General features: G+C 40.4%; 1 protein-coding gene across 1 annotated transcript; it reads right to left on the bottom strand.

The window, feature by feature from the left end:
- On the bottom strand, positions 1 to 21070 carry LOC125311670 (piggyBac transposable element-derived protein 4-like). The gene is made up of 3 exons (XM_048269934.1): positions 20755 to 21070; positions 2752 to 3969; positions 1 to 584 (listed from the first exon to the last, which is right to left on the bottom strand). Exons 1-3 carry the CDS (start codon positions 20919 to 20921, stop codon positions 128 to 130), a joined length of 1842 nt encoding a protein of 613 aa, XP_048125891.1. The 5' UTR covers positions 20922 to 21070; the 3' UTR covers positions 1 to 127.
- Positions 21071 to 27597: the final 6527 nt, after the last annotated feature.

Consider the following 27597-nt stretch of genomic DNA (forward strand, 5'->3'; position numbering starts at 1 on the left):
CATGCTTATACATTTTTATTGTATAGAAGTTGTACAAAAAAATGAATAAAGGCAGTGCTAAAAAACCACTAACATATGGCACACTAGGTATATACAGTTTGGCAGAATACAAAAAAAAACACAGACACTAAAGCTGGTCATGCCATAGGTTGAAACACTGTCGCTCATGGCGGAAACACAAAGGCTTATCACAGGTGCTGCAACCTAATGGAGTCTTCAAATGACAAAGCACACACCTCCGCCGACCTTGGGTACCATCAGGAGTAAAGTACACAGGCATGTGTGAGACACCTCTGATGTTACAAGCATTTGGATAATTATCAGAATGGAATAGTGGGGCTCTTTGTGCAGCGGTATTAGGGGTCCCAGCTGCTCGGAGTTCGAGCACAAGCGTTTCACGAAACTTCTTCTGTGTCATCACCCGCTCTCCTTTAGCACTGACCAACTCTTTGTGAAGGATGAAAGCGTTCACAACGGCGATGTCCACAAAGTGATAAAAGAAAGATCTGTACCACCGTTTAGTTCTGTGGAGGACGTTGTAATAGCTTATCAGGGCATCAGAGTGGTCCACGGCACCCATGTTCCTGTAAGGACAAAAAAAAGATAATGATGGAAATGTTCATTGCAATAGAAATGATACACTTAGGCCAAAGTTATTAATGCTACTCTCCTGCCCCCCCCCAGTTGATTTATCCATTTTCTTTATTAATCAGACAGTTGTTTTATTTGTAAAATGTCAGAGTAGATGATGACCTGAAGTAGAGAATTTTGAAGCCTTTCCTCTTTACTGCAATATACCAAACTACTTCTACAATTTCGAGCTATGGCCGAGGGGTTTAGAGAGGGGTTTGCGGCGACACAGAGGGATCTGCGGGGGTGCGCTGTATGGCAAGCCGATTGAGCATTTATTCAGATATCTTGATATCAGGCATAATTGTCATGTACATGCAAGCCATTTCTGCCCACTAGTTAACTAGTGAGCCATTTCTGTGTGAACTAGTTAACTAGTGACAGCCAAAATGCCCACTAGTTAACTGGTAAGGCCCAAATTCTCTCTAGTTAACTAGTTCATGTTTCATGTCTTACTAGTTAACTAATAATGCTCAGCATGTTCACTAGTTAACTAGTGGACATTGAAATGTGCAAAAGTTAACTAGTTTAAAGACTTCTATATTTTACTAGTCAACTAGTAAGGTACAAAAATGTTTACTAGCTGACTACTGAATGTCAAATTCCCACTTGTTAACTTTTATGTAATTTGGCCAGCCGCTTGAGCATTTATTCTGATATCTTGATGTCAGGCCAACATGCAAGCCATTTTTGTCAACTAGTTAACTAGTGAGCCATGTTTGTGCACACTAGTTAACTAGTGACAGCATAAATGCCCACTAGTTAACTAGTGAACACATTTTAGCTTCACTAGTTAACTAGTGAGAGCCAGAAATGTCCACTATTAACTAGAAAAGGCCAAAATGCATACCAGTTAGCTAATAGGCTTTTGGGTCTCACTAGTTAACTAGTGACAGCCAAAAATGTGCACATGTTTACTAGTGAAGGCAAAATACCTCACTAGTTAACTAGTTGCAGTAGGTCAATGTCACTAGTTAACCATAAATGGCTTACTAGCTAGCTAGGTGATGGCAGTAGGCTCACTAGTTAACTAGTTGATGCATCCTTTGTCCAAACTAGTTAACTAGTGAGATAGTCATAAATGTATACTAGTAATATAATAATAATAAATAATAAGTTTATTTTATATAGCGCCTTTCTCAAACCCAAGGTCGCTTTACATAGTAGGAAGGCAAGGAAACACAATAACAAACAAACAAACAAACAAACAAACAATACAACAGAGACAAAGGCAGGAAAACACACAAACGCAAACTAGCAGTAAACTAGTTCAAGACAAAATTTACACTAGTCAACTAGTGGCGCAGAATTCAAATTAGGAAGCGGAGAATTCTGGAAATAGAGGCTTTCTATTGGCTCCCTATGTCCAAATAGAACATGACAACCAATCACAGTGCAGAATTTCACGAAATCCCACCCACAACTAGTTAACTAGTGGAACAATTTAAGTCTCACTAGTTTGCATGTGTGGCATTGAAGCAGCTCACTAGTTAACTAGTGCCTGAAACGGCTATTATGCAAATTCTAATGAGAGGGTGGGTAGAAGACTCCTATTGGGTATTATGTAATGCTCAATCGGCTTGCCATAGCGCCGTCGATTCAACGCAGAAGCATAAAACAGGCTTTATATGGCTCTTCACAATGCTAGCAGAACGCTCCATTGACTTGAAGGGAATTTCCCAACGTTCTTTTTGCAAGTAGCAGTATTATAAAGCGGGACAATGTATACGACGCCAGTCACTAAAGGAAATGAAGTCCCTTCAGGAATAAACAAGCCTCCTCCGCTAGTGTGTCGGGCTCCTGTTCGCCCTGTTGGGACCTATTTTCTGATAATGACTGGCGTTCTATACATTATCCCTTACATAATAGTTGACAACTAATCACTTAATTGATTACTTGTTGCAACCCTAATTCATACCCAAGCCAAATTTTTATTTTGTGGATCTCTATTTGACTGAAAATGACAAGACAAAACTTGTGCTGGAAATAAACACAGACAAACAAACTACTACTTTTGCACACAAACATACTAATACTTTTGTGTCTTCTTGGTCAATTATTAGTTCACTGTCGGTTGACTGTACAATTCAAAACAGTAATATTATAAAAAAAAACACAAACTTGTTGTAATCCAGGATGGCTGGTGGAACAGCAATGCTGTTCATGGCCCACTGTCCTTCTACATCCTTCATATTCCTCTGAACGGTGTCCTCTCCGTGGGCCTTATGAATTGTTGAGCACATCAGGACATCTCTTGTGTCTTTCCACTGGACAAACACGATGGGTCCGTCCCTGATCCAACGGATGCAGCCCCGGGGAGACTTCTTGTCCAGCTGCCCTGATTTAAGTCTGAGGGGTCCAAGCTGGTTGGAGCGAATTGTCCCACATGCCCGAATTCTCTTTTCCAGCAAGTCAAGAAACAGGGTCCGACTGGTATAGAAATTGTCTACATACAGTTTGTAACCAGTTCCCAGCACCTTTGGTGTGACAAGATCCATTACTGTGTCATAGCCAAGTCCCTTTCCTGTCCGATGATGGTTTTTCCCCTCAAACACAGTGAAGTCCCAGGTATATCCATTGCTCGAATCTGCCAAGACGAAAAACTTAAAGCCCCACTTCCTCCGTTTGTTTTTCATGTACTGCTTCAGTCCAGTCCGGGCCTTGGACTTTACCAATCTTTCATCTACAGCAATATTCTGTCGGGGATGGTAGCAGGCTTTGCAACTCTGTCGTACCTCCTCATACATGGGTTTAATTTTGCAAAGACGGTCATAATCTGCTGTGCCTTTTTTCTTATTGTTGGCAGCATCATCTTTGGGGTCGCTCAATTGAATTGAGCCTGCGATGTCGCTAAATTTCTTACATGACATGACCGTACTAGGGAATGAAAAAGTATACAGTTCAGACATTTTCCAGTAATCTGACATAGAGGTCACTTTAAAGAAGCCACTGTAGATTAGCATGCTCAAATACGAGTACAAATCCTTTAATGTTATTTTCTTCCATTTTGTGTGGTTCTCTTGTCCATATTTGTTTGTATTAATGACAATGGTCTGTAAAATGGAGTTTGACAAGAAACACTGAAAGAGGTCTAATACAGTGTATGACACTCCATTCAAGAGCTGGGCACCAGGTGTGCGGGCAGGTCTGAATGATGGTGGCTCAGGTGCAATGTCCTCCTCGTCTGTGCCGTTCCATGCCTCCACGGGTGAGCTTGTCGTAGTCTCCTCAATGCCTTTGCTCTCTGTTCCCCTCTTTGGTCTCCTTGCTGGTGGCTCAGGCTCTGAGTCCGACTCCTCATCTTCAGACTCCAAATCAGAGTCTTCAGATTCAGACTCCCTAAAATGTACGCATGAAAAGGTCAGTATCATTCACACACACACTCACCCACCCCTACTCAATCAACACACAAACACCTCTCTTACACACACACACACACACACACACACACACTCACCCACCCCTACTCAATCAACACACAAACACCTCTCTTACACACACACACACACACACACACACACACACACACACACATCACCCACCCCTACTCAATCAACACACAAACACCTCTCTTACTTACACACACACACACACACACACACACCACCCACCCCTACTCAATCAACACACAAACACCTCTCTTACTTACACACACACACACACACACACACACACTCACCCACCCCTACTCAATCAACACACAAACACCTCTCTTACACACACACACTCAACCACCCCTACTCAGCACGCACGCCATTACAAGACACATTCTTAGTGCACATATTCACCAATACTGTTAGCAGGCGGATAAACCATCACATTTGACATGAGGCTTCTTTAGGACAATCTAATGTTTAAATATGTAAATGAAGCAATATATGGTAATTTGCATATAATTTCAGCAACAGAAATATGAATATTGAATATATAGAAATGTCACCTATTACTGACAGGTCCCGTATTTCCAACCTCTTACGTGTATGTGTCATTTAATATTCATTTTTATTATACGGCTCTTCACAATGCTAGTAGAACGCTCCATTGACTTGAATGGGATTTCCCGTTCTATGGTAAATTATTTTCATGTAATTACCGCTGCAAACATATAATTACGCTGTCAATGGCAACAGGTTTTGTGCTGCTGATTTAAGTTTTTCATATCACTCCGCAAGTAGTCCACTTCTTGCATTGGAACTTCATTCAAAAGTGAAAGCAGACGGTTGATCAGTGTTCTAAAGAATGTTTGATTCAAGTTCAGCGTGTGTTTGTTTCTCAGCAAAAGCCACAACGAAACGGTAACAAATAAAAGTGGATTTTCGTTTTGGCAAGTAGCCGTATAATAAGCGGGATAATGTATAGAACGCCGGTCATTATTGGGAAAATAAGTCCCTTCAGGGCGAACAAGACCACTCCGCTGCGTGTTGGGGTCCGGTTCGCCCTGTTGGGACTTATTTTCCCAATAATGACTGGCGTTCTATACATTATCCCTTACCTATACAAACCAAGACGGCAGATTCCTAAAGAAATGCAAGCACCCACACCATAAGTAGGGATGTAACGGTTACCGGTATAATGGTAAACCGCGATAAAAATGTTGACGATAACAATTACCGTTTTCATTTCAAACATCATGATCATCACTGTTGATTACCGCGGTGTGGAAACCGTGTGTTTAATCCCTCCCAGCTTCATCCGAGCCTGCTTTTGATATACAGTAGGCCTGGTACAATGGAACAAAACTGGTACCCTACTGATTCTGTAGTCTAATTGATGGTTCTAACTACGATTCGGATTAGGCTACACCTGATTTTAAAAGGCGGAACTTTTTCACCGCAAAATGCACTGTATCATGTAGCCACTCTGCGTTTTATGTTCACGTCCACATTAAATCCATTCCACTCACGTTATCAGGAGAATACAGTAGCCTAAAGTTTTATTTTGAATGCTTACTTTGGTCTCACTCATTGCATACAAATAACAGAAATAGCAAACTCCAAGTTATGGTAGGGTAAGTTAAGCTATAACCACATAGCCAATTAAACATGAAGAAAAAAGTGAACGGGACACTTTTTGAAACTATTTCAGCTTGTGTAGGCCTATCAGTGCTTTCTGAACATATTGAACACACTTTTAGAAATATCGTGATAATACCGAAAACCGTGATAATGTAACCTCACGGTTAGTGACCAAAATTTTCATACCGTTACATCCCTAACCATAAGTGTATCTAAATTAGCTACGTACCAAAAATTAAATTTTACCGTGACTCGAAGAGCTGTAAACAGTGTGGTAAGGCTGCGTGTACAAATCCGCTTGGAGCTCCAGTGGAATTTTGATTTGCAGACGAGAATTCTCGGTCTAACCGTTGGTGTGCCGTGAGAAAGGTTGGAAATAGGCACCCACCAGCCTAGCACTGAACTCTGAGCGTGGTAAACAAAATCGGATAGTTCAGGCAGTAAAAGCCCCGGTAAGAACCAAACTAGATTTTGTTCAAATCTACACACCCATGGCTACTGAAAAATGTAAGGTTCATTTATAAAATGTTATTTTGAAGCATTAAAAAACATTGTTGTTTTAGAATTTTCAAACGAAAGGGTTGGTAATTGGTGGTTTTACGAGAGTTGAAAAATATTTGTGTTTTGTTAGATAAAAACATAAGATAAAAAGTCTGGTAAATACATCCATATGTTATAAAGCCTTGTGATTAGTATATAACTTATACCCATTACTTCACTCATGAAGTATTATGATACTGTCTTGCAAGCCTTTACAACTTGAGGTTTCACTGAGCATTATTAGGCTTCTTAGACCTCTTACAAATGGCAATGAGGTAAACAAAAAAGCTTTATAAACCATTGTAGGTGCAGTCACAACTATTTGTGAATATTTAAAGGCTAATATCAACCATTACAAGGCATTTTGGATACTTACCACATAAAGACTTTACATAAAGTATTCCCCAAAGTTTTCAAGGAATTTGGATATCCCTTTTTATCATTACATATATTAGAAATATATCAGACAACCCCAACCAAAGACTATTCCCACCACTACCCTCCAGAAGGCATTACAGGTCTCTTCGCACCTGAACCAGCAGGTTCAGAGTAAGCTTCTTACCTGCAGCTGTCACCCTACTGAACTCTAGCGCAGCATCCCGGTTACCCCTAAGTGTACATTTGTGCCGTTTTATTTAAAATATTTATACATGTGATGTGTGTCGTCTTTGTAGAAACATGTTATTGTTGCTTCTCGTCTTAAACCGACCCTGGGCCCTTCGTCCTTTAAAATAGTTTTTATACCCATATATACACACATAAATATTTTCTGATTTAAAGGGATAGGCTATTGAATTTGCCATACAACTTTGTATCTAATATGGCAACAAAATACCTGACTTTATTTAATGTCTGTTTCTAGAATTGTATGCAACTTACTGCATTTTATTGCCTCATTAATATTTTGTGCTTTTATCGGTAAAACATTTATTGGCAAAACACAACACAATGTAAATGAACTATAACAAACAATAAAGGACTTATTCACACACAAGCTACTATTTAACTGACTATAAAAATAACAACTAGATGTACCGCATAGCGGTACAAAATATGACCGCCGCTCAGTCCTGTACATCCGCTCAAGCAAAAATAAATCACACTTCAATTTGTCTCCATATTTTACTCCATCCCCACTCTTGAAACTTTTGTGTATGCTTGTTTGGCATGCCTGAGTGTGTGTGTGCGGCTGCACAGAAAGTACCCTACTGGTGCTGAAAAGGTGAATAGATTGTAGAATAGCCAAAGAAGATGTAGAATTGTTATAAAACCTTTAAAATCTCTAAACAATCACAAGTAGGGCAGTTCATCACAGTTCATCCATTGCAACTGGATTGATGAAAGGTCACTTACACCTGTAGGCTACATTGTATTTGGGAAAAGCAAAAGGTATCAGCATAATGTTATTTATTTATTTATTTTTTATGTATTTATAAACAAAAACATCTCTGTCAGTTCCATGCCGCTTTTCAACAGCTATCAAAACAAAGGTCATTTTTGGATGGATGGATTTTTGTGAATGTTTCTTCTTCTACATAAGATTTTAGTCATCTTTAGTTCATGTAATACTTTTATTGTCAATGCACAAATTAAGTAACAGTAGTCTGAAACGCTATTGTTAATGCACAAATTAAGTAACAGTAGCCTAGTCTGAAACGAAATGCTGTTTTACATCTAACCAGTGGTGCAAATAACTGACATGTCCAAATGGGCCTTGATGAAATGCGCCGCTAGACTGTTCATACACATTTTAACGGGTCAAAGTTGAAAAGCTTTTGTCCGCTATTGTTAGTGCAAATATAGGCTGATTCATGTTCCCTTGCATTGTTTAACTGAGGTCCATGGCTAGTCTGGCTTTCATCAGACCAAGCTCAATCTTTTAAGAAATCAAAAATAAATAGCGGGAGATCAGGCTGGGTTCACCCAGCCTAGTCCATAGGCACCTGATATTGTTTAATTTTCCGATTGAGATATACACGCCTGGCTATTCTAAATGCAAAAATGCATCAGGGAGTTATGACAAAACGGTAACTAACAAACTAGATCCTAATAGAAAGTTGTTAGCTTCCCTAAGCTACAGGTAGGATTATATATAGGCCTATTGACAACATAAATTGTCAATAGGCTATGCTGGCTTACACAAATAAAATCTCCTTTGAAACCAATGGCTTACGCCTTTACAGTATCAAGCTGACTTAAACTGTCATATCGCGGCAAAAGTTGTAATAACATTCACGCAGCTCCATGAGTCAAGGAAAGCGCGAATGAAGTAGCCACTTCTAAATGGGATCCACTACACAGTAGCTTAAGGTGTTTTGCTAAAGCAGCCATAATGAAATGAAGGTGTCATTGTTTGATACTTTCACACACACGCTTTTTTAATTTCACAGACTACAACTACCAAGCTGTAATCAAAGCACATCGATTCCCCTCTCACCCCTGCACGCTTTTAAAACAAAATAAACAGGCGCCTCAGTCTCACGCATGTATAGGCAAAACTGTATCAGACCGTGTAACGCTTGGTAAATCTTCCATTGCACAGAATGATTTTGTAGCACGTGCAATAAATGACAGTCGAAAAGATACAAACAGTGCTGCTATCAATTTGCTTGGTATAACCGCATTTATAGTTTTCTACAAATGCAATCAATCAAATGCCTCCATCACTCAACCAACGCTTAACGGTAACATTACCTAGGTCCTTATTGATATTACAAGATTAACGTATCTGCAGTAAAACCAAGCATGTCCGAAAAACATCCTTAGATTTATTTCGCTTCAAGAAGAAATGGGAATTACACTTCATGTGAACATCGCCCCTATCCTTATTAGATGTTCGCTATGTAAATTACAGTCCTTGTATGAAGCGTCCATTGTTTTTCCAACCCACTTTTAACTTCCAACAAAATTACGCCTCACTGCAACGATCGCCATCTAGTGGACAAACGACTACTTCTCGCCAATACTGAAAATGCAGCCATGATGATGATGATGAATATTTATTTTGGCTTTCTTTAATCCTACTGATTTTCATTTTTTACCGGGGCAAATCACAAATGAGTGATTATGAGCCAGGTTGATGTGGGCCCTTGAGACCAACATACCATAAAAGATTCACAGAGAACTGTGGTTCGCCCTACCCTCCTTTGGGGGTCCAGTCCAGCCGGGGCTGCAGATGAAAACGAAAAATGACGGTTCCATGCTATCCATGTGGGGTACATGCTCACCAAGTGTGTACCCCGGTCTTTCAGTGTCCTGAATCCTTGTTGGTGTAATGCCACTAAATGTACACATAAATTATTTTATTGTAAGGCCCCCATGAACGAAAGTACACAAAACTTGGCATGCATTCAGAGGGTGTCATAATGATCCTACTCTTTTAATTTCGTGCAGTTTTGACCTTGTCAGCCAGAGATATTGAGATGAAAAACACCTCATTTTTTTGCTTTTAATTTTAACTAGGTGGCGCTTATACATGAAATAAGTGGTAATGGGATGGGTTGACATGCCCCCTTAAGACCAACATACAAAAAAGGTGGACCTCCTAGGCCCCACGGTTCTCGAGATATTCACAGAAAACTGTCTCCGCCACCTACAGGCCAGTTGGTGTATAGTAACATAAATTAATTTATTGTGTGGCCCCCATGAACGGAATTCCACAAAACTTGGCGTGCATACATAGGGTGTCATAATGATCCTACACTTCCAATTTTGTGCAGTTTTGACTATGTTAGGTCACAGATACCTTCAATTACACCACCTCATTTTTTTTACTTTTTGTGTTTAACTAGGTGGCTTATACATGAAATGAGTGGTTATGGAATGGGTTGACATGGCCCCTTGAGATCAACATACAAAAAAATGGTCCTCCTAAACCCTACGGTTTTCGAGATATTCACAGAAAACTGTGTTCGCCCTACCCTCCTTCGGGGTCCAATTCAGCGGAGGGGCTACAGATCAAAAACGAAAAACGATGGTTCCATGCTATCCATGTGGGGTTACATGTCCACCAAGTTTCGTGGTACCCCGGTCTTTCAGTGTCCCGGAATCATTGACGGAAATTTGGGCATGCTAAAAAAAAAAAAAAAAAAAAAAAAATCTGACTAAACCTATATGACCGCCCGGCCACAGCGGCGGTCATAATTATGTGGGAAGTTTAAAAGTTTAGAACCCAGAATTAACCTGCACAAAAGTGCACCAAATTCAACACAATTGACTCAATACACTTGGAGGTCTGCGTCTTTTCTTTAACTAACAGATATTTTAGGATTTCGCCATGGTATCGAGTATCGTGATATTTATGGCAGGTATTGTATCGAAGTCATAATTTTGGTATCGTGACAACACTATTTCTACGAATCACGGATGTGTTGATGACATAAATTACAGCATTGCAGAACTGCATGCCGATGCCATTCAACCCAAATGCCCCAGCAGCAGCACGATCGAAAATCAATCAAAATTCCGATCAAAAGCAGCAATAGCAGAGATAGCATGTGAACTCTTACCTTTATGGTCTACAAGTTACCCTCAGTTACCCATAGTTAGTCCACTGTTATTTCAGTCATGCAATTTTCTCAATATGAGCTAGTTGGAGATAGAAGAATATGGCAAGGCTATCTCTATCACACAAGCCTGACTAAATTCAAAGTTTCACTCCAGAAACACTTTGCTGTAGCCTATGGACCTTGCGCAAAACTTACGACAACAGGCTTTACCCTTACAAACTGTCATGTAATATACAGTTTATAGCATCCATAACAAAAGCATTTGTAGATGAATGATCAACATAGCTGACTCATCTTTAGGGAATAGCAACGTTCTCCTTCAATAACATGATGCACAACTTTATTTTCATACATTAATTTGATTAACAGACTAGACTAGGCAACATGGCGATCAAGCACAAGGAAAATGTTTTATGTTCATTGTATCACATTTTATTTTCAGTTGTCAAAAGTTATGAGGGTAAAACTAGTGATAATCCCCAGTTCAGAAAATCATGCTTACGTTTACGTTCACCCTGCAAAAAAGACGCACAAGTCAGCACTCAGTAAACGTAGCACGTTGCCTATGAAAATGCTTTGCAATAGGATTGTCCAATGGTCAATCTATTGCTTCAATTTGTGTTTTATGTGACTTGCCAATGCTGGGTTCATGCCGTTTTACGCAAGATTAAAATGTTTATCGACTGCGTGGTTTGGTCAATCTATTGTCTTTCAATTGTGTTTAATGTGACGTGCTGAAGCTACATTCGTGCATTGTTCTGCTTCGGTTGAAAATGTTTCTGTGTAATTTGTCAGCTGTGATCAAATGCGTTACATAAATTCCACTTTTATGTCATAATATAACATGCCTATGATTCATATACAGTATAGTGTATCTAATCTAGGCCTCTCTTATGTTCAATCAAATTAGCTTTGCCCACCCGTTTTTTCCTTCTGTGCTCACCCATTTGAATATTTCTATATGGCACTGTTTTAGGTCCCAGCGCAGAGCCAAACGTCTTTGTCTACTGCGTTTAAGATCATTGAGTCTTTCATCTGAACTGCTCCCTGCTTCTCTTCAATTTCCCTTCCAAATTACTTTTTATTGTCCAAAGACGCAATCGCAAGAATCCGACATTCTAAGCAGACACATGCACTATAATGCAAAGCAACTTCACTTGCATTTATAGGGTAGGCTACTAAAAATGTGCGCAGCAGCTAACCAAAGTGCAGTCGGTTCTCCCGCCATGGTTTTTGAAAATCACACAACAATCCTAAGAACAAACAACACACTAGACCTCCAGTGCCGCAGCATGCGCGATAACCTAATTTTTTCCGAATTCCCCTGCCAACTTCTAAAGACACACCCGACGACCCAGCCAAAGCAGATAAAGAATACAGGACATGTTCACGCAGTCACCACTCCAGAACCAAATTCCTACCTCCTTATTCTCTATATTCTTCTCAGCCCCTACCCTTTACATCTCATTCACACACCACATTACATACCTATTCCTCCACCCCCCTTCTCCCTCTCCTATCTAACTGACACCTGCACACACTCTCACACACACACACACAAATACCCATTTTATCAAACATTTTCATAACTGCACAATCACAACATGGTACCACTTACATTCCTGACCTGGAACATCCGTGGGATTGGATCTCAGGCGAAGAGGCTCAAAATCTTTAATCATTTGGATAGTTTAAAAGCTGACATTTGTCTCCAACAAGAAACTCATCTCTCAGAATCAGACTACACCCGTATCAAATAAGGACAATTTAATCACATTTTCTCAGCTCATTACAATACAAAACAAAAGGGAGTTTGTATTCTGATTAACAAAAGAATCTCATTCATCCATAACACCACCATCACAGACCCAGAAGGACGTTTTGTCATCATAAACATCTCAATTCACAATACCCTGTAACAATTGCTAATGTTTATGGCCCTAATACAGACAATACCCAGTTTTCTTTCAGAACCTCTTCACCTCCATCTCAACTCTATCTGGCTGCCCCATCATAATCACAGGTGACTTCAATACAGTGTTAGACCCCACAATTGACAGATCTGATCACTCTAAAAGCAAACGAATCTGGCAATCCACAAAAAAATAAACAGTTCATGAGCAATTCTGGCCTTGGTGATTGTTGGCAGCTTCAGCACCCAGACTCCAAATGCTACTATTTTTTCTCTCCGGTCCACCACTCCTATTCCCGTATTGATTATTTTCTAATCAGCAACTCTATAATAAAAAATATCTCTGATTCAACAATTCATCCCATAGTCATTAGCGATCATGCCCCAGTTACAATTAAATGGAACATAACTAACCAGCAGCAACCATCTAGCAAATGGCGTTTTAATACATCCCTCTTACAAGACCCAAATTTCATCAGCTTTGTTGGGAGAGTGGGCATTCTTTCTAGAAGTGAAAGACTCCCCTGAATCATCTCCTTCCCTTCTGTGGGAAACAGGAAAAGCAGTACTCAGAGGAAGAATCATCTCATATTCAGTATACAAAAAAAAGAAGGAAAAAGAACAGGAAGTAGAACTCAACAATAAAGTTAAACAGTTAGAAGAAACCAATGCAAGCAACCCAACTGAAGAGGCAAAACTGAAAGAGGCAAAACACAGGCAAAACTTAGGAAACATAAATTCAAACTCAATGAAATACTCAATAAACACACTCAATTTATGATTCACCGTCTAAAGCAGGAAAACTTCCACCATAGCAATAAATCAGGTAAATACTTAGCTAATCAAATTCAACGTAACAAAGAAAAATCAACAATCCCAGTCATAAAGAACTCAGCAGGGAAGCTAACCAGTTCACCTGAAGAAATAAATCATGTTTTTTACCAGTTTTACAATAAACTATATTCTTCAGAAATAAACCCCAATCAGGAATTCATAGACTCTTTCCTAAACAGCATCAAATTACCACAACTCAATGAGACCCAAATAAATAACCTGGAATCACCTATAACTCAACAAGAACTGTTTGATGCCCTGAAACAGATGCCCAATAATAAAGCACCAGGTCCGGATGGCTTCCCTGCTGAGTTCTACAAACAATTTTGGACCATCTTAGCTCCACTTTACACCAAAATGATTAATGAATCAAAACAGAAAGGACTTCTTCCAACTAGTTCCACCACAGCCTCAATTTCACTGCTCCTCAAGCCCAATAAGGACCCAACATTGCCATCCAGCTACCGGCCAATCTCTCTCCTCAATGTGGACAATAAGATAATCGCAAAAATGCTAGCACACAGATTAGCAAAGGTCACCCCATCCATTATCCACCCAGACCAAACAGGCTTCATTAAAGGCAGAATTTCATCCACCAACACCCGCAGACTGTTTAATATAATGTATCACTCCACAAATGTTCAAGATAATACCATCATAGCAACTCTGGACGCAGAAAAAGAATTTGATAGGGTGAACTGGAATTTCCTGTTTTCCACCTTAGGGAGGTTTGGCTTCGGGGAGTCGTTCATTAACTGGATTAAACTTCTATACACCTCTCCTTCAGCCACAGTAATCACCAATGGACTAGTGTTGTCACGATACCAAAATTATGACTTCGATACGATACCTGCCATAAATATCACGATGCTCGATACTAAAACGATACTATGGCGAAATCCTAAGATATCTGGAGAAGAAAGGACTCATACCTCCTCCAAGTGTATTGAGTCATTTGTGTTGAATTTGGTGCACTTTTGTAGTGTGTAGGTCAATTCTGGGTTCTAAACTTCCTACATAATTATTATTTTTTATAGTCAGTAAAATAGTAGGCCTACTTTCTGTGATTAAGTCCTTTATTGTTTGTTACAGTTAATTTACATTGTGTTGTGTTTTGGCAATAAAGTAGCTTTAAATAGCCAAACTAGGCTAGATCAAGGTCAGTGTTAAAATTATTGCATGCAAATCACTGAATGCTATGCAGAGGGGCCTAATCTTTAGGCCATCTGATGTACAGTATAGGCTACCCTAGGCCTTGACGTGTTCAGTGTACAAGTACGACGTTCCAACCACTCAGGTCTTTGTCAGATAGGCCTACACCATTACCTGTTGCAATATATCTGTGTGCATTCCTACATTACGTCTATTTCTTTGATAACATGATTTGCTAGCACGTACTGTAACAATATGCCGCTATTATTATTAGGACTCAACATGCTGCAGTGGTATTATATGCTGTGGGCTTTAATTAGCGCATTTCGGGTAGCCTATCCTACATCTGGGCAATAATTATTGAACAAATTGCAGTCTACATGCCATGACAAATATTACCAGTAGTAGGCTACTGACCGAACATGAAAGATCGTTTACAAGTTATGGTAATGTTATTCTGGCGTGAACATTGCGCTTTCATCACGTTAGCACCCTATGATTACAGCTTGTTATGTCTCGTCAAAATGATTACAGCTCGTTATGTCTCGTCAAAATTCATTGATGAAGGAAGGTTCGCTTTATCCCAGAGAACCATACTCGTTTCACTTAGGCTAGACTAAAACATAAGAGAAGAACTTGGCACTAACCATGTAGTCGTGTTTTCTATAGCATATTCGTTAACCTGTCGTTCTTTGAACTCTTTAAAAATGTTGGGATATGTCTGCGAGGTGTTTAGCCAAGTTCCATGCGTAGCCTACTGCTTTTAAATTGACTTTGTGTACCTTGCCTTAATTCGCGATGTATCCGAAATAGTTGCAGATTTCACTGGCCCTTTTGTTTTATCCACAAGGCCTAGAACAACTGTTGGCAAAGAACTATGTTGAAGTTGGCTGCGCACTCACTCACTCAGAGCTGCCTGCTTGACACGCCCACTTGCCTAGATGCGTGCAAGGAGCAGTGAGAGCAGCAGTTCACACTGACACAGAACGTTATTATTTTAATAAAGTATTGATTCTAAAAACGTCTGAAATCGTATCGTTTTTTGCATCGCGATACCTTTTTAGTATCGATACACCGTGCAACACTATGGACTAACATCACAACACAATGGACTAACATCACAAAGTTTCACTCTTCACCGATATATGCATCACAAAATCAGCCTTTATGCCGTCGACATTCTCTTTCTTCAAGAGCCCACAACATCAGTAAAAGAAACCATCAAACTAATTGACACATTCTCTAAAATTTCTGAATACTCAATCAATTGGAATAAATCTGCAATTCTCCCATTACATCCCAACAGCTGGGATGTGACGGCCAACTCTTCACCTATTCCACTCTGCACTAACTATATCACCTATACCCAGGCGGTCAGACTTATTTAACCTAAATTATTCCCCTCTACTCACTTCAATAGATGATGACCTTCAACGCTTCAACGCTGGAATTATCCATCATGGGCAGAATCTCAGTAATCAAAATGACAATACTGCCCAAAATAAACTATTTACTCTCTATGATTCCAACCCAGCCCACCCCACTCTGGTTTAAGTCTCTCGATTCATTAATCACTAAATTCTACTGGAAAGATAAGACCCCAAGGATCAAACTCACCACTCTCCAAAAACCAAAAGCACTGGGAGGACTAGAGGCCCCACACTTCCAGCACTATGCCCTGGCCAATCAGCTCCACTTCATTTACAAATGGCTACACCCCACCCCCTCAGACAACACCTGGTTAGACCTAGAACAAACAATCTGTAAAGAAATTAAAATCTCAGATCTCCCTTTCTGCAGCCAGTCAAGCAAAAAACATCCATCCTTCAAAGCCCCAACAATTTCATCTACTCTGACAGCCTGGTGGAGATTCTACCACATCACTGATTCACCTATAGCACCATCAATTCGCACCCCGATTTGGAATAACCCAGATTTCACCGTCAATAAAAAAAACACTTAACTTTCACACATGGATGGGAAAGGGTATCGCTCACCTTCAACACATTCTTCAAGACAATAATCTGGCCTCATTTTCCTGTTTGGTCCAGAAGCACGGCATCGAGAGTACAAAACTATAAAACAGGCTAGGGTAAGGGTGGAGTGCAGGTAGATACCTCATCAGGTGTCTATCTGCATGCCTCACTTATTTTAATGCACACATTACAGAGGAGGCATACATCTTCAGAGGGTAAGTGTGGTGTGCATGGGGAAATCCTGACAGATATTCACCATGCATGCCCACTTCTTTTAATGCTACACACTAGATATAGTCAACCTAGCCATTCACATACATATGTAGGTCAAGAGTGGCGTGTTGGGTGGAGGTCTGGGGGCGAGGTGTGGTTGGTCGTGGTAGTGGGGGATGTGTGCATATGCTGGGGGCCTGGGGGGGATGGGTGGCACGCAGGTCCTCCCCTGTCAGCTCATCGCCATAACTGCCGGGGGTGGGTGGAACTGTGGCCATTAATGGGTGCCCAGGTTGTCAATCAATCAGGCAATCAGTTATTCTTATTATTACACTCATCTTTAACAGAATAATTACAACTCCTCTCCTCTGAAACCCTCCCTCTCTGTGTTCCAGCTTCTCTCCTCCTGGCCCAACAACAAGCCAACCTTACACATATGCACACACACACACACACACACACACACACATCCATCCTCACACACTCACTACCCCTTACCCCCCCACCCACACCCCCATCCCAACACCACCTCATTCACACTCTCAGAGCTACCATCCGTACCCCCCCATCTTGTCATTCCGGTCATCAATTTCATCCCTGATAATCATATCTGTAATCATCCTGGACGCAAATCATCCTTAGCCTTTCTGTTATTAATGTTATGTTGTGTTAATAAGCCACGTCAATGTGATGTCTTGTTAAGTTACAGTATGTGTTTGTGTAATGTACATCTGTTTGTCTGATGTAGTATTCTTGTGCATGTTAAAAAAAAGAAAAAAAGAAAAAAAAAAATCACACAACTGCTGCATCTGATGGCGCACCCATAAGGCCTACGACTGTCACCCTACACGCCCCCTGTTGCACGTCACGTTTTAATTTGCTAGCTGGTCCTGCCTCCAAAATGCCGGATCATGTGAACAGATCAGCAGGCCGGCAAAATTTCACCTCGTTTTCAGACACACGATGCCGCAAAAAAACGTCTCTTCTTCCCGCAAATTTTGCGTGATCTGTGTTTAAAGGCCTTCTGATTGGTTTATTGCACGTTACGCCCAAACCACACCCATGTGTAATGCAGCTACTTCAGACCACCCCATTTTAGATTTGCGTCCGGCACAACAGTCATTTATCCCGCCGTTAAAATAGCAACAGCGCCCAAGATCCGCCCCCAAAGCTACTTGCGTTTGATACTTACGTTTCAGATCGTTAAAATAAAGCCCTCTGCCTAGACTCGCCTTTGAACTTTCGCGATTGGTTACTGATACAAAGGAAGTCTATATATATGGATCACATTACGTGATACAGGAAAAACAGAGCTTTCCAACGGTACTACATATGATATGTTTTGGATCACGGTCACGGTAGTACATACTCGCCACTCCCGACCGGTAGCGCGACAATGTGACGTCACGGGAGCGCCGTAACCATTTATACTCGCGCGTGGTGGTCGCACCGTGGTGGTGAGCTGTCAGCAGCATTGGCCTCAATGATGATACTTCAGATTCGGTTGCTGCAATTCACAACTACTATCATTACCATCTAGTTTCCAAGGTGTGTGCAGCTAGATAGATATAGATAGATAGATAGATACTTTATTCAATCCCGAGGGAAATATTAGCTAGCTGGCTGGTGAGAGATGAGTTGGCTGATCTCTGGCTGAGAGATGAGTTTGTGTAATTTCCTAAGGTGGAAAGAGATTTTTTTCAGGTCTTAGCAGATATCCTTTGGTTGAAAATAAATATCTTCGTTACCTTTTGCTGGATTATTGGCATGTCCCTGGGTCCTAGTTCTTTTATCTTAATTCCCTGTGTTACATCTCTCTCTGGTAGCTTCATTAACTTATCCAGCAAACTATTAAAAAATCACGAACTCTCGCTGGTAATTTCTCTCTCTTCTCAAACTGACTATTCAAATATCATGTTTATTTAAGATGTGGGCTAGGCTATATGAAATGCCAGAATGTGGTTGATGCCTGTATAGAGGCACGCATGCTCCCTGATCTTGGCTTCAAGCTCATCCTGCTTGTGGCGAGCATCTGAAAAAAAATCTTCTGTGCACGACCTGCCTGCGCGAGGCTGAAATTTCTCGTGCGACAGAGGAAATGGCGCAATTTTGACGTCACATTTTTGCGCTACCGGTCGGGAGTGGCAGGTATGTAACAGGCTTTAGAATGCTAACTTTTGGTGAATTCAGGAGAAATATACAGGCATGAGTAAACACAATGTAATGAAATAAACACTTATTCAAGTTAGCCCAAAAACTCAAAATTGACCAGTGCATGAAAAAATGTTTTCACCTGCCATGTCTCACCTTAAGCCATATTCTGTTATTCCTGCTCTATATATGCTGTACCAAAATGTAGTTTATTATCAAAGTGAAATGGTTAGTGGCATAAGTCAGTGACAACTTAAAGGAACCGTATGTAGGATTTTGGCCAAAACTGGTACTACAATCACTTTCAAAATACTGTAGAGCGGTGTACACCGCATATGTGGTAACTAGAGCAGAGCTGGCAACCCAGATGCCGAAACACTACTGACTTTGTGATTACTAGATAGGTGGAGGGTGGTGGATCAGGCCAAAACACAAATATGTAAACATCAACATCAGTTGAGGGCTGCAACTTCACTTTTTTAAATGACGATATCCTGGCCGGACTACTGTTGTCAGTGATATAAGTATTTGAAATTAGCATGATTTCCTAATGTCTAGTGACAAATCAGGGCCATTTTATGATTAATTGAATTACATTTCTTACATACGGTTCCTTTAATTGACGTTTTGTTTACGTGTTGAATGGAAGTCAATGGGAGCCGTAAATCGGTAAATTCTTTCACACAAACTCTCGTCACAGACGTATGTCACTCACTGCCCATTTAGAGGTGCAAACAATCAGATTTTTGGTTATTTACCAATCGGTTAACTTCAATTTTACTTTGGATAGACAACAGCAATACATCATAGGAGTGATTAACGTCAAAAAATCTAGACTGTACAATTATGGATCAATCCTCGTATACCATTCAAACGTTTTTGGATAAGTTATGTAGATGATAGTCAATTTAGAATATCATAGCCTACTGCTCGCGTAAACAAGGCCAAGGTATCCACCCTACATAAATGGGAGGCATTAATATGCAGGGGCAAAGATCTCATACCTCTTGTGTGATGAGTTGAGTCATTGTATGAAATACATGTTGCTGTTGAGTGCTTTTTTTCCCTCTTTCTCTGTAAATATCTGTTTTTGTCATTTTGCATTTTTAATCTCTTCTTTTTAACACGATTAGGTGTATGCTTTTATATATCATGTATCATTTTATTATTTAATGTAACCGTATTGCCCCCCGCCCCGTGAACACGCATGGATGGCTATAAAAACTATGCCTTCATTTTACAACTAAACACGAGAAAATACTTTTAAAACCCTTGAGCCAGCTCCTTACTGTGTTCTCAATGGCAATGCAGCTGTTTGCACCTCCAACAGCATGGCGTACCTGGTTACCTCCCCAAAACGCCCACAAATACCCGTATGTTTGTGTGAAAGAATAGCGGTGACCAAAATGTATTTCTCCAGATAGCGAGACGACGGTTACGTGACTCATGGACAAGGGGAATGCAAGCATTCTGTTATTATTGCTGTATATAGCCGATGTTGTACGAAAACGTAGTTGATTATCAAAGTCATGGTTGCTGGCATAAGTCAGCGGCGTTAGTTTGAGGACATAATTGACGTTTTGTTTACATGTGTTGAATGGAAGTCAATGGGAGCCGTAAATCGGTAAATGGCGGTGACCAAAGAATATTTCTCCGCATCACGTGCAACTGGTCCCATCACTTATCCACCGTCCAATATAAAACAACTACCATATACCGCGGACTATGTGAGCTGAAAGCACACTATCATAAGACATTTCGCACACGAAATCAGAACTACCCAAGTAATGTGGTAGTTAACGGTTACGATATATAATACCCACAACTCAAAGTCCCCTTCTTCTTCTAGGTTTTCCTCTGCCGCTGCTGAGACTACGCTTTCTGTCATGCTTTCTGCAACCGCGTTGTTTTCTTCATTGCTTTCTCTCGGCAAGCACTCTCCGGCTGCTTCTTTCAACGGGTCTTCAGTGTTCTTGGTTCTTTTCGGCATTTCTAAAACGAGACCATGCAAGATATCGGGTTGTCTCAGTGCGCCCTGTGCTGGCTGCTGCACAGTCGACTATCGCGCGCTGGTTACGGAACCACTCGGTGTTGCCAGATCTCGCGACTGGCGAGAGAAACAAGCAACCTATGAAGTGACTCTTACATCAGAGAATGTCTCGGGCTCTGTTTTAAACGTGGTCCACAAGTGGCACTGCAGATCCAGTACAAATTCAGTGGATTGACAACATTTTTTAAAAATCTCTAAAGAAACTCAGCAACAAGCCCAAATTTTGGACAGATGCTCCTCACATACAGAATGATATATGGAAAAATAATAAAAAAAAATGTTGTTTGTGGTGAAATGATAAGTTTAAAATCAAGCCCAATTTTAAAAAAAAAATGCTCTGACAATATGAAAATGATACCAACAAAAGTTAATGCATGGACATGACCTTATAATCCATATATGACTGGGGGGAAATCTCATGAATTTGTGTCACATACCTTTTGAACGAGCAGAGGGGAAATTACACAAGATGCGTCTGATCTGATTGGATTTTTAATTTTTAACAAACAGGAATATGTAGATAGATAGATGGATAGATAGATAGACTTTATGTACTTCTATTCACAGTTTCACTAATGTGTGTGAAATACCAAAAGAGCCAATAATGTTAGAAGTTGAACAAAAAGGATTGTTCACAACAATGACTTGAAGCTTCAAAGGGCTGTAGTTTTGGAACTATTAGTGATTTAAGATTTATGCATAGGTTTGGTCTACAATTGTGTTTTTCAACCTTTTTTGTGCCACGGCACACTTTTGACACTTAAAATGTCCCACGGCACTCTAACATCCTGTGTGAAAAAAAAACCAAACATACCATAGCCTAAAATTTAAAATAATACACAGATATGGCCTTATTATGGCTTCTATGCAAGACCTGCTCAATAAAACAAGCGCCCTCTGTTTCATTTGTAGGTGACTATATCTAATTTAATTGTTGTTATGAACTGGATATGTGATTCTGTGAATACTGGGGCCCCTTTTGTACAATGCCTGCATACCACAAATAGTGCAATCATACAATCAATGAGAGCATGTGGTTATGAATTCTTTGATGCAACAGTTGCTTTTCTGGACCAGTGAGTGACATTTGGGTAATTTTCTGCGGCACACCTGATGATGTCTCACGGCACACTAGTGTGCCCCGGCTCAGTGGTTGAAAAACACTGGCCTACAAACACCTGTCATTTTTTTCTGATTTTTTTGAAGAGGGTGACCTGTCAGCCACTGGGTGATTTGACACAGAATGACCCTCTGTGCCTTTTCAAAAGGTTGAAATGTCTGTATTATAACCTCTTTATTCTAATATTTTGGGATACTGATTTTTGAGTTTTATTCTTGAATTTTCTAATGAATCAAAAATGTATATGAAAGAGTCATTTTCTATTCATAAAGGTAATGACTGAATTTGTACATTGCAGCATAATAAAGTAAAATTTACTTCTTCAGAACTCGTTGACCTAGTCAATCATTTAGATTAATGTCAGACATTTTGACACAGGAGAAGCATACTCATACATTTAGTATACATTTTACTCTTAATAACAAATTGTACAAAAATCAAAACATACAGTGTTCAAAAATTACCAACACATGGCACACTATATATATACAGTTTGGCAGAGTACAAACCCCCCTGCATGAACAAAACACAGACACTTATACGTTTTGCTGGTCATGCCATAGGTTGTAGCAGTCTCGGCCAGAGACAAAACACAAAGGCTTGTCATAGGTGCTGCAACCTAAAGGAGTCTTCCGATGACAAAGCTAACACTGCCGCTGACCAATGGTAGCATCATTAGTAAAGTACTTGGGAGCGTGTAAGGCAGCTGCACCACCACCTGTATCAGCACCACCACCTGTACCAGCATCAGCACCAGCACCACCACCTGTACCAGCACCACCACCTACTGTATCAGCATCTGGACAAACATCATCTTCATCTTCAGAAGAGGATAGTGGGGCTTTTTGTGCAGCTCTGGAAGGCGTCCCAGCTGCTCGGAGTTCGAGCACAAGCGTTTCACGAAACTCTGTCTGTGTCATTGCCCACTCTCCTTTAGCACTGGCCAACTGCTAGGATGAAAGCGTTCACAATGGCGATGTCCACAAAGTGATAAAAGAAAGATCTGTACCACTTGTTAGTTCTGTGGAGGACGTTGTAATAGCCAATCAGGGGAACAGACAAGTCCAGGCAACCCATGTTCCTGAAAGGACAAAAAAAAGATGATTGAAATGTTAATTGGAATAGAAATGTTTCACTTAGGCCAAAGTTATTAATGCTACATCCCCTGTCCAGTTGATTTATCCATTTTCTTGATTAATCAGTCAGTTGTCTTATTTGTAAAATGTCAGAACATTTTAATGCCTTTTACTCAAAAAAACTACCTATCAAAATAGGTGACAAATAGCCTAGAAATCTAGACATACAGTACCCTAGCAGCAGCAAATGTAATTTGCAGCCAGGGTTGTCTAGCAACTCTCTATTGGCTTGTGAGCTGGAAAAAACAAACTCTAGTCAGGCCAATCACATCGTGTATAGAGTCGGTGGGCAGGTTTAACATAATGACGGCAGAGTTAAGACGGTTCCGCGTGAATTCCCTGCTACTGGAAAACAAAGAAGATGGATGCTACTGCTGGCGAACAGCGGTCTTTGAATCGGCTTTGGCCGCGACTTGAGTTAAGCTTTTTTTTTAGTTGGCAAAAGTTTGATCTACCAACTAGCTCCGCATGGGACTTATGGGGTGTAGCGCTATCCTATTGCGTGCAGAGGAAATTTGAAAGACAACCGTTTATCCCACCCCTCGGATTGAGCACAGCCAATGGTGAGTTCCCAGACCCTACATCTTGATGTGGGTCTGGCTTGTCACTCAGGCTAGGTGACGAATCTTAACTCATATCCAAGCCAAATTTTTATTTTGTGGATTTCTGTTAGACCAATTTGCTTCTTCTAGCTGGAAATGACAAGAAAAAAACTTGTGCTACTAATACACACACAAACAAAATGGCCTACTACTTTTGTGTCTTCTTGGTCAATTACGCGTTTGACTGTACAATTCAAAACAGTAGCCTAATATTATGAGTACAAACTTGTAATCCAGGACGGCTGGTGGAACAGCAATGCTGTTCATGGGCCACTGCTCTACATCCTTCATATTCCTCTGAACGGTGTCCTATCCGTGGGCCTTGTGAATTGTTGAGCACATCAGGACATCTCTTGTGTCTTTCCACTGGACAAACACGATGGGTCCTTCCCTGATCCAACGGATGCAGCCCCGGGGAGACTTCTTGTCCAGCTGCCCTGATTTAAGTCTGAGGGGTCCAAGCTGGTTGGAGCGAATTGTCCCACATGCCCCAATTCTCTTTTCCAGCAAGTCAAAAAACAGGGTCCGACTGGTATAGAAATTATCTACATACAGTTTGTAACCAGTTCCTAGCACCTTTGGTGTGACAAGATCCATTACTGTGTCATAGCCAAGTCCCTTTCCTGTCCGATGATGGTTTTTCCCCTCAAACACAGTGAAGTCCCAGGTATATCCATTGCTCGAATCTGCCAAGACGAAAAACTTAAAGCCCCACTTCCTCCGTTTGTTTTTCATGTACTGCTTCAGTCCAGTCTGGGCCTTGGACTTTACCAATCTTTCATCTACAGCAATATTCTGTCGGGGATGTGCCTCGTCTGTGCCGTTCCATGCCTCCACGGGTGAGCTTGTCGTAGTCTCCTCAATGCCTTTGCTTTCTGTTCCCCTCTTTGGTCTCCTTGCTGGTGGCTCAGGCTCTGAGTCCGACTCCTCATCTTCAGACTCCAAATCAGAGTCTTCAGATTCAGACTCCCTAAAATGTACGCATGAAAAGGTCAGTATTATTCACACACACACTCACCCACCCCTACTCAATCAACACACAAACACCTCTCTTACACACACACTCACCCACCCCTACTCAATTAATAGTACTACATAGTGGGGTGGCTTAGTGCACATTTTCACCAATACTGTTAGCAGGCGGATAAACCATCACATTTGAACATGAGGCTTCTTTAGGACATACTGAATGATTTTAGTCTCAGTAACCCAACAGAGATTTTGAAAATTCACACACAGAGTTCAAAAACACTTTTGATCTAAAGGTGATCACTACAAGTGAACAGGGCAAACATTCTAACTACTAGATATCACCAGTTGTTTACTCACATAAATATAAATATTTTTATGGCAGGTTTTCTGAAATCTAATGTTTAAATATGTAAATGAAGCAATATCTGTGTAAAAATATGGTAATTTGCATATAATTCCAGCAACAGAAATATGAATATTGAATATATAGAAATGTCACCTATTACCGACCTCTTACGTGTATGTGTCACTTAATATTTTTTTTATTATATGGCTCTTCACAATGCTAGTAGAATGCTCCATTGACTTGAATGGGATTTCCCAACGTTCTACGGTAAAAAATGTTCATGTAATTGGGTCATTCCATGTGAAAACAGCCAATATCGGGGTATCATATTTTGCTGAAAAGCGGTAAATATCTGCCTTATGTTACCAAACAAAGGAATCTGAAGTTTCAGGTCAATATCTCAAACGGTTTGTCTGTGGCGTCCATTTGAATTCCGGGTGCCACGGCTCTAATTGACACATTGGAATTTCACATTTTATCTTTTGCCATTTTTGGAAGCCCATAACGTCTGTTCTAATAGTGGTAGAAGGCTGGAAACTGGGGTAGTAGATCATTGTAGCCTGTACTATACAATTCTGTAGGCAGAATCAACATTCCTTACTGTTTGGATGAGAGGTGCATGGGTCTCCAAAGTCCTAAATAATGTTGACGGCATGTGTGACTTATCCCTTTTTGGGTGGCCCTAGCACCATAATTGTTGATCATATTGTAACAAACTGCAAGGTTATCTTATAAAGGTCTTTATTGGTTACGCACCAAGACACACGATCACATAATTCCGGGCCAGACCTGACTGTTATGCTCCAGCACTAAGCATCTATATGAGGCTGTATCTAAAACACACACCACCCAACCCTAATTATGAACACTGTAACTAGCTGCAAACATAAACACAACAGACAGGACATACAACGTTGTCAACCCACATGGTTTAGACAGTTTAGAACATTACACATACTGCACAGCATCATGGGAGCACAGTCATAACAGCTAAGCTCAGATCATTACAATATTTATTCTAAACAGGATTATTTGTTATATGTGGGAACCTTGCTCTTACCAAAATGAATTTGAAGGGTATGGTACCAGTGAGGGGTTAGGTGACTTGCTCAAGGGCACTTCAGCCGTGCCTACTGGTCGGGGTCCGAACCGGCAACCCTCCGGTTACAGGTCCGTGCTAGAAGTGCTAACCAGTAGGCCACGGCTGCCCCAAGCTCCGCTGGTGGGAAACGCATGGAACTCATAGCTGTCCTATTGCGGAATTTGAAAGACAACCAATTATCCCGCCCCTTGGACTGAGCACTGCGAAGGGTGAATGCCCAGACCAACGACATAATATACATAGACGCTGCATCGACCGCTACTCCCTACTAGCACTGACGAGACGTAGAGCCACCATCTTGGACCGGTCATCCACTCCACTCGGTGTAATCTGTTTGGCCGGTGCAATGAGCTGTCAGCGCACTTAATTAATCATATCTCACTGAATACTGAACAGATTCTCACGCGTTTTTTTTTGCTGCAAAGGTCATACATGTAGCTATGATACAGGACACATGATTTAGTGTATTTTAAATATTCATAGTGGGTTTAACAGTAATAGAATATTCTGATATATCTTCCTGGGAACCAAGAAAAAGTGTCCAACAATTTCTTTTTTTTGTGATTTCCTTTCTATTTAGGATTAAAAAAAAACATTTATTTTAATTTTACATTTTATAGCATGTCCCCTGTGGTGGACAAAAGGATTGTTTTATGAAAAGTATGAAAATAGACAAAAATGGACAAAAACATTCTGCTTTTAGTGGTATTAAATTAAGGGTAAACTTAACCAAATATAAGGGAAAAGGTTATTTGTCCTTCTAGACTACTTTTGGCCTTTTTGGACAGTTGTGTTTCTTTTTTCTGGATTGTTCATTTCATTTTCATGTTTTTCTTTCATCTGCGATAATTAATTTTTTAGTCTTACTCTTCCTAGCTATCTTCTTGAGGCATAGGTACATAGTCCTCATCTCTGTTTCACTCATCACCTGAGAGCTCCAAATCTGACCCCCCCTCATTCATCCTATACAAATGATCTCCTAAACTTCCCAAAAAATCGAAATCTTTTGGTACTGGTGTCCATTATAATGGACATTCATAAAGTCAAAATGTAAATAACTTAACTTCTTTCAAAATTAATCATATGATTCCTGTCATTTTCATTAACAAGACCATATTGCCATCATAATGAATGCTTAATAAGAAGACACTATTTGACTTATCTCTCCTCCTTCCATAAAATGTGCTTGTTTTGATGTCAACCATTTTTGAGAACAAGAAAGAGGAGGTTCCCAGCAACCCAGCCAATCACATGATATATCATTAGAAAGCCCAGGATGCCCTCTTTAAAAGACCACAGGAATTGATAGAATAGCTCAAAGGGGTAAAGGGGTATGCA

Source organism: Alosa alosa, chromosome 18 (assembly GCF_017589495.1).
Source record: "Alosa alosa isolate M-15738 ecotype Scorff River chromosome 18, AALO_Geno_1.1, whole genome shotgun sequence".
NCBI classification, from domain to species: Eukaryota; Metazoa; Chordata; class Actinopteri; order Clupeiformes; family Clupeidae; genus Alosa; species Alosa alosa.